At 40.4% G+C, this 11,331-nt stretch overlaps 1 protein-coding gene and 1 long non-coding RNA gene across 2 annotated transcripts in view; one reads left to right on the forward strand and one right to left on the reverse strand.

The window, feature by feature from the left end:
• Runx1t1 (RUNX1 partner transcriptional co-repressor 1) overlaps positions 1 to 11,331 on the forward strand; it is a 132,003-nt gene that overhangs the window by 58,992 nt on the left and 61,680 nt on the right. Inside the window, exon 3 of the mRNA XM_010611981.3 lies at positions 9,724 to 9,861. Within this exon, the coding sequence (XP_010610283.1) occupies positions 9,724 to 9,861 (138 nt within the window). The remainder of the gene's footprint in view (positions 1 to 9,723; positions 9,862 to 11,331) is intronic.
• The window catches only part of LOC104853809, a 20,958-nt gene continuing 10,308 nt past the window's right edge, over positions 682 to 11,331 (reverse strand). The window contains exon 3 of the long non-coding RNA XR_777880.2: positions 682 to 898. This is a non-coding gene — a long non-coding RNA (uncharacterized LOC104853809). The remainder of the gene's footprint in view (positions 899 to 11,331) is intronic.

Here is an 11,331-nt window from a genome sequence, read left to right on the forward strand (position 1 = left end):
AAAAAAAAAAAAAAAAAAAAAATAAAATACATTCATTATAAAATAGAGAAAAAATAAGAAAGTAAAAATAACTTCCTACCATCCATGAAAGCAGCAGAAAAACTTGTGGAATGTGGAGTGTACTGTATATTTTTGGTTCATAAAATATTTTTCTTTTAGTTTTACATATTTATGACTATTCTGATATTTTAAAAAGGGAGCTTTTGGAGAGCAGTCATATATGTATAAATTGCCTTATACAAACTTTTCTCCCCTAACATTATATAGTAAAATATCATAGGGAAGGTTTTGTAATTACTAAGAGGTGTCTAAAACTTGTAAATTGAATGGTTTTCTTGTGTTATTCCAGATTTATCTTTGGCTTAAAATTTCCAGTGTGTAAACATTTATTTTAGAATTATTTTTGGATGATCAGGAAAAAAAAAGACATGGATGACTTTATGGGGGAATTGTTTGCTTTGAGACAGGGTCTCACTTTGTAGTTCAGGCTCTCCCTGAACTCACTATGCAGCCCAAACTGGCCCTGAATGCCCCGGCCCGCGGGGTCAGTAATTGGCAGAGCTCGAGAAGGGGAAGGTACCTGGAAATGAGACAAGAGGGGCGCGGAAAGAAGGAGACCAAGCAAAGAGTTGTCAAGGTCTCTTTTATTTGCAGATACAGGCAGTTTATAAAGGCAAAAACCGCAAAATTGTAAGAGGAAATAGTTAACCATAAACTTTGGGAGGAGAATGTAACAATAGTATAACACAATGTTACAGGGTAATGACCTAGATCACTTCTTTACGTAAACCCGTTGTCATGGGTAACGACACAACTGTGTTGATGGGGTGATCAGCGGGTCAACATGGAAGCTGTTTGGTTTTTACTTAGGACAGGCTAGCAGCTTAGTCTACCACACCTGAAGTCTTGGCGAACCTTCTGCCTCAGCCTTCTGAGTGCTGGGATTACAGGTGTGCACCTCTGTCCCTGGCCTACCCTTGTGCTTGTTGATAGTCTTAAAGTTGTGAGGCATGCCTTATGACGTTATAGTGATAGATCCATTTTTTAAATACCTTCTGTGTGTCAAGCACTGTGTTAAGTACTAGAAATAGAAAAACAAGACATTATCATCTTTAAGTAAATAGTGGTCATATACTGTGTGATTAGTGCTAAAAGTGGGATCTAGACAGGGTAGCATGAAAATACAGTAAGTCTAGACCAGTTGGGGACAGAAGAGTGATTGCAGTTTCTGGCTGAAGCGAAACCTGGATGGAGTTTGAAAGGAACACCGGGCCGTGGTGGGCAGTGGAGGGGAGGAGGGTTTTCTAGGACAAAGGATACCGTGCATGTGAAGTCCCAAGTGATGGGGCATTTGGGAGAGCTGTGGTGGTGCAGTATGGAGTTTGGCGATGGCGGTGGAATGGGTGGGAGGAACGAAGCGGAGTCTGGAACACTGCAGACACGCCACACAAGCCTTTCTGTGTTCTCTGAAGCACCGCAGAGCTTCCATTTAAGGGTGTAAAAGGTCTTTGCAGATTCCTGAGAGGAGTGGAACATGATCTCTGGTCACTTCGTTGACCCGTGTAGGAGCATGATTGGCTGTGACATGAAGAGTAGATTAGAAATGAATAAAAACATCAGGGCAAGGAGTCCATTCGCTGGGCTGTTGAATAGGCCAGGGAGAGCACACGGACGAGGAGTCTGGAATTCAGGCCGTAGACATCCGTAGTTCCCAGGACATTCAGATCTAGAGCTTTGGAGGGATGTTTGTGAGTGTTATAGATAGAAGTCCTCCCTGTCATGGCCAGGGTGTGAACAGATCGACTGTTTCTAGAGTGCTTCCCATGTGGCAGCAGGCCTTTGGCCAACCACACTATTTATATGCATGATCTGACTTTGTTCCCACAACGTGGGTTGGAAAAGGTGGCCTGTTTTACAAGGTAACTTCAGAGCTGATGTTCAGCTCCTACTGTCCTTTAACTCCAAACCCTTTATTACTGTGATAATGCAAATGAAGACGAGACATGGGTAGAAATGTGTAGAGGACCTAAGGAAGACTTTGGAGGGAAATTACCAGTAGCTATCACAGAGATGGAGAAAGGAGAGCCCTTAGACTGTGGGGAGCAGCCAGGAAGGCAAGAAAAAATGAGAGAGTAGACCTGGGGAGTCGGGGGCACTGTGTCAGAAGGAGCGGTGGGCAGGGCCAGGCAGTGGTGGGCTGAAGGGTTTTCTAGGAAAAGGATGAGGTGCATGTGAAATCCTGAGTGTCAGGCTTTGGGAGATTTGCAGGGCTGTAGCGGGGCATTCAGAGATGGTCATAGACAGAAACCAGATAAAAACACACATTTCTCTTGGATGAGGAACTGTGACGCAATTGAGAAGTGTTAGTGGAAGCCAGCAGGATGTCTTAATGCTGTGCTTCCTGTTTGTTTGTTTGTTTTATCAGTATCCAAGGATTTTAGCTAGGGATTGCCTCAAGGTTGACCGAAATTATCCCACTTTTAGAGATACAAGTATCCTGCAGGATGTAGTAGAATGAGGAACTATTTTTCCCTCTGCTAGGACATTCTTTTGCGTTTCTTTGCATCTTTTGGCTGGTATTTGCCATCTTTCCCACCACAGGCCACCTTTCCAAACACAGAGAGCAGGAGAGCTTACAGCTTTCTACCTCTGTAATGGGACAGCTTTCCTTCCTCCGTTTCTGAACCTAGAAGTCATGGGGAAGGACTGAGCTTACATCTTAGACTAGGCACTGGGCATGGGCCTCTCATTGGTGTCTTAGGTACGAGGTCACGAAAGAACATGAGATGAAAAGATTTGATGGTTTCCCAGTGTGGGGCTGGGGGAAATTTTAGGCAGGCAGCCTGGGGAGTCTCTACTACTAGTTCATGGGAGATAGACTGGGAAATGTGGAAGCGGAGAAAGCATAGGTTACTTTTTTTTTTTTTTGGTACTGGTAATCAAATTCAGGGCCTCACGCTTGCCAGGCAGGTGCCATGCAACTGAGCTACATCCCAGGCCCGTAGGTTACTCTGTCAAGAACCTAGACTGTGAAAACAATTTTAGTGAGGAGAGAATTGGACATTGATAGCATTATTTTGTAATAAAATTATTAATGGAGATTTAGTAATAAGGATTGAAAATATATTTGAAATAAGTACATAGATGCTAATTTTAATGTTATGGAAGAGAAATTGCCATTTTTATGGGCATAGAAATTTAGGTGCACAGAAGGCTGATTATAATCACCAGTTTCAAAATAATTTTACTTGGGGTCACTATTGTCAGATATATTCTCTGGGTAGTCTTCTCTGTGTCTGTGATGATCATAAGCCATATCTGCAGGAACAAATCAGAGAACTTTAGCATTTGCAGAAAATCCTTGAGGTCATGCAATCCCACATGTTTAATTTTATAGATAAGGAAAGCAGAAGCTGAGGAAGCAAAGTGATCACTTACAGACACAGCAGGGCCTATTAGAGGAGCAGGACTGTTTGCTCCTTGGGCTTTTGTTTAGAGAGTGAGGAAGTTTTTCCCAAAACCTTTCCCCTTGGCTTCCCTTTGCAGCTCATTATCTAGAATCAGTTCACAACACCCACCTTGGAAACCTACTACTGATAAGAGCAATCATTAACTTGATTTATGCAAAGCAAGGAGGATCTGCCCTCCAGAATTGTGAGGAAAGGGTGAGTACCTCCATAAACTTGATAAAATTAAGGACTTTTAGCTTCGAAGAAAGGGCCATATGCTGCTGAGGAATAGTTATGTGAGCCAAGCTACAGATTTTTGTATCTGATGCTGTAGACAGTGGGATCCTCCCAAAGCTTTTAGATCAGAGAAAATATCAGATTTGTATTTTGGAAATAAAAGTCTTCATGCAACACCTATTGGCTACTCTGCCTAGAATGGCTATTTTAAGTGACAGGAACCTTTCACAGTTCTGGAGGCTGTAGAGTGTAAGATGAAAGCCTCAGGAGGTTTGTGCCTGCTAAGTGCCCAGTCTTTGTGCTGCTTTGGAGTTCTGAGTCTCCACATGGTAGAAGATATGAAAGGCGAAAGGAGCCTACATAATTTGCACAAGGGAGCCACCCCATGGCTTACTTGAGACCAGGTCTCCCAGTGCTGGGATCCGTGTAGGCCACCACACCTGGGACTTCCACCCTTTCTAATGAACTAATCCCATCCCCAAGGGCAGAGCTATCCTGGCCTAAGCACCCTTTAAGGGCTCTGCCTCTTAATGCTGTCTTATTGGTGCTCTGTGAATTTTGGCCAAACTTTCAGCCAGAGAACCTACCTAGGCTAGGAGAGAGGTGAGTGATCACTCTTACTTGTGCCTAAAGCTACATAAATTTGATTGCAGAGTTAAATTTCAGGACCTTTGCATCTTTCTATATTACAGATGGTCCCTGCCTTATAATGGTTTGTCTTGACTTAGGATTTTTTTGACTTTACAGTGGGGAGAAAGAGATACATTCATGAGAAATCGTCCTTTTGACATCTGAGTTTTGGTCTTTTCCTGGCTAGCGACACATTGCAGGATACTGAGAAGCAGTAGTGTGCTGCAGCCCTCAGCTGCTCCCTCAAGAGTAACCAGCTGGAACTGGGTGGAAAAACTTGTGCTAGTGCTTGGGAGCTTCTGAGTTTCTGTTACAGTTTTGCACAGTCCTCGTGTGTTTCTGGGCTCCGAAATACATACCAACATTTGAGAGTAGACGACTGTGTTTCTATGACGTTTGGTAGGTTAGAGGTGTTGAATTCATTGGCAATTTATGATGTTTTCAACTTACAATGGATTTATCAGGCTGTAACCCCTTCAGAAATCAAGGAGTGTCTGTTCTTTATATATTTAGGAACTGTTGATGTCATGTGTTTAGTTTGTTACACACACAAAATATTTTTTTTGCAGTATTAGGGATTGAAACCACCTCCCCTCATATTGAGCTACATCCCCAGCCCTTTCTTTTCTTTTCTTTCTTTTTTTTTGTCGAGGCAAGGTCTCATTAAGTTGCCAAGTTCCCCAGGCTGGGTTAGAATTTGAGATCCTCCTGCCTCAGGCTCCTAGAGTATGGGATTGCAGGTGAAAACCACACTACTCATAGCAGTTGGTTGTTTTTGAACTGGCTAAAATATAGGGAATGGATCTGGAAAAGTTAGGAATGTAACCAGCCTGCCTGTAAGAACCATGATCATAGGCATTAAGCACCCTCCTAAGAAAACATTGAAAAAATACTGGGAAAAAGCAAGGTTAAAAAAGTCAGGGAATGCCAAGGTGTCCTATGCTAAGAGAAGATAGACTTGTTCCTGTCACTTAAAATAGCTATTCTAGGCACAAGAAGAGAGGCACAAGAAAACGAAGCTTGTACTTACTGGTGCTTGATAAGAGTCAGTACCCCGATGGGTTTGTTTGCTGTTTTTGAGACAGGGTTTTGCTATGTAGATCAGACTGGCCTCTTGCTTGGCCTCCCCAGTGCTGGGACTATAGGTGTGACTATCACACCTGGCTATGATAGAGTTTTAAGCATCTTATTTAATTTTTGTCTCCATGAAAGAGGATTGTATCCCTCCCTCCTCCCCTTTCCCTTGCTCCCTTCCCTCCTACCTCTGTAAGTCTTATTTGGAGATGGGGAGTGGAGTCAATGAGTTGCCGATGCCGGCCTCTTTGCAATCCTACTGCCTTAGCCTCCCAGGTAGCTGGTATTTCAAGTGCATGGCCCCATCCCTGGCTTCCTATTTTTCTTATGAGGAATTGAGGCTCAGGATAATTAACTTCCGGGAGGGCTTCTTACTAATGGTTAAAGGAGCCAATTCTTGATGCCAAGTCTGTCTTAGCTTGGAAGTTCACTACTTGGCCAAAGATCCTTCTGCTACATTGTTTCAGGGTGCTTAAAGCAATAGCATTTGACATCCCTTCTCCACCATTCTTGAAAGGCCCAAGCAAGAATGGACAATAGCTGAAGTGCTCACCAGGTAAATGTGGAGGCTGGACAGCAGGAAAGCAGCAGGCACCATTGTCCTGATGTGTGGGCAGTTATCAGCAGCAGCTCCTACCCAGGCTTTGCAGTCACTAAGTGAGCTAATTGTCAGAACTCTGTTTGCTATCTTTTCCAGTGAAATACAGTATAAATTAAGATTTTAATCCCATTTCCTTCCCAGTCTTCCTCCTCCTCCCCTAATTCTCTTTTAGTAGTATCTGGCTTCCACATTGGCTTAATACTTTTTAGTGAGTGTCTTTTAAGTTCTTTCATTAACACTTCTTCAGGTAGACTGACTCTGGTCTAAATTCTAGTTGCCCAAGAACTTTCTTATAATCTGTATCTGAGACTTCTGTTGTAAGAGATATGATGTCCTAATAGCAAGAGATGTACTACCTACCAAAATTGAACTTTTTTGTTGTACCAATCATGTCTAGAATGATATGCAAACAAGGAAAATACAGAATACCAATTTTTCATACCTTAAAAACACATCTGGAACTGTTTGAACTAACTTGAAGTAAAATAAGTGCCAAGGCAGATTATGCCATACCTTTTCTCTTTACTTAAAAGAAAAGAGGAAATGGAAAACATACCACTTCTAGAAGGCCCTGACCATTAATTGGATATTGGAATGGTATTGGTAATATGTATATTTATATTTGCCACATTTTCTTCCATGCTCCAGCATATTTGCTGCATATGTGTTGGATATTTGCCAAGTGAGAGAAATGTTACTGCATAGAGAAGATCATCTTGTTTAGAAGTGGTGTGAATCATGGTAGAAGCAAAGTCTTATTATACTTCCCTTCCCTTCCTGATCAAATTATTTTCCTTTTTTCTTCTCTTCTTCCCTCTCATCTCTCTCTTCTATTTAAAATAAATCATTTTGTGTCTTTCACTAACGTCAGCGTTCTCTTCCAGCAGTGAAAAACTAGAAATTATGTACCAGAGAAGTATAATTTTCATGAATTTAAAAAATTATATAAGATATAGAATAACTAATATTGGTTTTACCATGTCCTCTAATTTGAAATGGAGTGAAATGCTTCTGTGGTTAAATCATAGGTCTTGTGCTGTTTGCTGTAAAAGTTTCAAGATATATATTTCAAAATAAATTTTTTTAAGTAATCCAAAACAAATGCAACAGAGCTGAGCATACTTGAGACATATTTTCCAAATTTATCTTAAATCTCTCTGCTCCAGAGGATTTTTGTGTGTGTAAGGATTGGGCCTGGCCTGTGATTTCACCATCTATCTCCATTCTGGATTGATTGCACTGAACAGCACAAAATGAGTTACATATGGTCCCACTTTGTCTCAGTTTATAGGACCTCTGGGTTGGAACTCCATTTGATCAGTGTTAAGTCAACCATCGCAGAAATTTGGCTAATGTCAGAATCCTAAATATATCCACATACATATATTCTGGTTAGAATGTCCCTATTCCTGCCTGGAGTAGTGGTGTCTTGCTATGCATTGGTTTGATGGTGGTCATTCATAAAATACTGATGACATTTTAAAAATTAAAAAAAACATCACCTATGTTGAAGGCACTGCTCTGACAATGCTTTGGGTGATAAATGTGGACCAAGACTGATATTCAATTTGTTGTCAAATAAAAAGTATGATTGCATCAAAAATGTTTTCTAAAGTTGGAACAGAAGTGGCATACAAAGGTTATGTTGAATATAAACTCGATTCTTAAGTTGAAAGAAGAAACCCATTGTCCACTTTTAGAATTTGCTTTTTTCTTAGCGTGGACTGTTTAGAAGGAGGAACAGTGGGTGTGAGGTCTGTTTGAACATTGAGGTGTGAGGGTGGGGTTGCACTCATCTTCAAGGTTCAGCGTTGGCTGTGGGGGGAACCAAGCTGACTAGAGTGTCTTCCCCTTAGGGCTCCTCTCTGCCTGTTTTCTCTTCCTGTCTGCTGCTTGCTTTATTTGTTCATTACTCCTGCTTCCCCTGCCCCCTCTGCTCTTCCTTTCTCTGTCTGTGCAACCACGTGCTGCCAGTCTGTGTATCTGGACTGCCTTCGCTCACAGTTCCATGTGAGTGTTAGCAGAATGAAAGCCAGATGGACCAGCCGTCCCCACTGTTATCTCCCAGCCGACTCTGGCAGGCCTCCCTCTCTCCCTCCTTTCTTGGCATGACAGAAATATTTGCCTTTATTTAGGGAGACTTGTATTTGCTGCTGTACCTCTTCCCTCAGCTGCAACATAAGCGGAAAGCTATTTATTCCCTTGTTGCTGAGGTTGGTTGAGGTGAGTAGAATGCGCAATGAATTTACTGAAGAGGCAGTTTTAAGCCTACCTAACTTCTGTGTTTTTCTTAGTAAGGGACTTCCTGATGCTGGTTGTAATGTGCTCTAGAATAGCAATATGAAGAAAAGTTTTTAACAGTCAAAGTGGCGAAGCTCTCTACCACCATTTCATTCAAACACTTTTAATGACCGTAGACTCACTCATTGTTATTCAACCAGTAGATACTGTTAACTAGATCATTGTGGGAATTGCACTTATTGGGTAATGATCAGTTTTATTCTTATTATTCTTATTATTTTATTCTTTTCCCTACTATGGTTTCAACATTAGTTCAACTTTTTAAATGCTTCATTTTATTTGCAACCTGAGTCTGATGAGACCACTTTGGACTAAGTTGATCTACATTTGGAATGATGACAGTAGTAATTTGGGCTTTTCATTTTCTTTTAATTGACTTTTAAGTAACTTTGTGAATTTCTCATTATGGTTATTATAATATTTAAAAAGGCTTATTCTTTACAGTTTGTTTTGCTTTTCCAAGTGTTCATATGTAAAATACTTGTGTCTTTTTTAAGTTGCAGAAGTACCTCAAAACATTTTTGGGGATGTGTTTTTTCACATGTTTGTAGAAGTATCTAAACAAAAATTCATTTTACTAAAGATCTATTGTTAGATTAGGAAAAATCTTTTGTTGTTTTAGGAGAAAACAGTTGTGAACTATACATGTTCATTATTGAGTAGTTAAGAAATTTCTCCATATCTTGTACTTTAGAAGGTAATAGGATTGTCTTTAGTTTTTGTTAGTTATCAGTTTGAGACTTTAACATTCTGGGTCTGAGATTAATTGGCGTATTGGTCTCATTTTAAAAAATGACAGGTCCTAAATTAATGCTTTCTAAGTAAATAATAGCTTAAATTCATTGTGAAACATAAAGCATTTGTGTAGTGGTGATTTTAAAACAGATCAGATAAAAACTGAAGGGAGAGCTATGTCTGGGAGATGTGAGCTGTTTCATCTAATAGACCAGAACTCCAAGCAGGGAAAGTGGATGGCAGGTGTTAGAGAAATTCTCCGCCAAGAGCTGGCTCTTGCCAGTGTCTCACCTGCATAACAGACTTCAGTTTTTTTTGTTCTTTCTGAGCTGTCAGGAGGAGTTCATTATCATCTTTCTCCCTCATCTGTTCTGTACTCTTGCGAATGTTGGCTTCAGTGCCGACTGAAGTTGTGTCGGTGCATATAACACTGCTAAGGTAGCATCTGCCCCAGCCAGAAATAACAATAGGATATAATATAACCTAGTTACAAATGAGGTCCTGCCATCTGTGCTACACCTTCTTAAGTGGGGTTTCGATGATAAAATCCTGATTTAAACTTCCGTAGATAAGCGTATTTTATTGATAGAGGATGTTGAATTTCTTCTGTTAACTTGCTTTTTAAAAAGATAGACCCCACTTGAAAACTAAGGTGCTTAAGAAGTAAAATAACCTGTTCCTGGTGGCATCCTCCAGATCGTACTGAGAAGCACTCCACAATGCCAGACTCACCTGTGGATGTGAAGACGCAGTCTAGGCTGACTCCTCCGACCATGCCACCGCCCCCCACCACCCAGGGAGCCCCAAGAACCAGCTCATTTACACCGACAACATGTAAGTGGTCACGTTGGGGTTTCATGTTTCAATTTTGAAGTTTAGATTAATTTTGTTCTGCATGTAAAGTGTCGAGGAAAAGTTAAATTTAGTATATATGTAAATGAAGTAAAAAAAAAAAAGATCATTGGTTTCCCAGTGAAGAGGTAATGAACACAAACAAAAGTATATCTTGGTATAATTGGTATGACTACCAATATTTACCTGCCTTTTATTGCTTCAGAGTTGTAGTCTGCTATGTTTTAGCAAATAAAGAACCTTTGCATTTGGTCTGAAAGTGTAGTTGTCACCCCTGTAATATTTATGTGGTGTTCCTCAATTTGGTCAGTTTGACTTGGAACATAGAAATATACCGTAATTATTTCTAGGTTACTTCGTGTCTTCCAATATCACTGTTTTCTATTTCATGCTGTTATTAATAACAATAAAAATTAGACTTTCTTAAATTAAAAAGGGCACTGCTATATGCAACACTTTCATACAGAAAGCTTTCTGAAATTGGAAGTATCCTCTTTGTTTCCACCTGGTCAGGCTTCCATTAAACCTTTACTCCATTTTCTCTTGGCTCAAGTCCTTCTTTCTGAGACAGTGGAGTGTCTGCTTTCTGCACCATCCAAGGAATGGACAGACCATTCCAGAAGAAAAGCAATTTCTCTTGCTTTTCACTTTATTCCAGCAGGCATAGTGGATAGGGTTTATTTTAATCAATCTGGACATTCTGGTTAAAATTGTCATCAAGGATTTATGAAGCTAATAAATGTCATCTGTTGCAGATAATACCGTTTACAGACCATGTGCTATGAAATCTATATGAATGAACAATAAGGCTAAAACTTTGAAGGATGATAAGGGCTCAGCAAAATACACAACCTAGGCTATTTGTCCAGTGTTGTCCCGCCATTTAAAAAATCTTTCCAAATGTGCAAGGAGCAGAAGACTGTGACGTGCCAAGCTGTAACCCTGTCACCTTATGTTTGATTTGTTATTACCCGAAGTCCCAGTGATAGGCATATGTCTCCTATGAAATGGTCTGGTGAGCTACCGTTACTTGACAGGTTACTTTGGTTGGTACTCATTTGGGATAAGAGAGTCATTTTATTATGAAAAGGAGCTTTCAAGGAGTAACACCATCCCTAAAACTTCTTCAAAGTATTATTGGAGTATTATTAGTATATATGTATTAGTATTATTAGTATATATGTAAATGAATTATTGGAGAGAATTGAAGTTATATTAGAAAGATGGGATTGATAAAGATCCCTTAGTCAAATTAATTGACTTAGCATGATGAAATCATCATTTTCTTTAGTGACATGTGAAAATTTTTGCCAGGCGTGGTGGTGCACACCTGTAATCCCAGCACTTGGGAGGCTGAGGCAGGAGGATGGCTGTGAGTTCGAGACCAGCCTGGGCTACATAGTGAGTTCCAGGTCAGTCTCCACTACATGGTGAGACCCTGACTCAAAACAC

This window comes from Fukomys damarensis, unplaced genomic scaffold, assembly GCF_012274545.1.
Source record: "Fukomys damarensis isolate Sample0158 unplaced genomic scaffold, DMR_v1.0_HiC HiC_scaffold_5, whole genome shotgun sequence".
Taxonomy (NCBI): domain Eukaryota; kingdom Metazoa; phylum Chordata; class Mammalia; order Rodentia; family Bathyergidae; genus Fukomys; species Fukomys damarensis.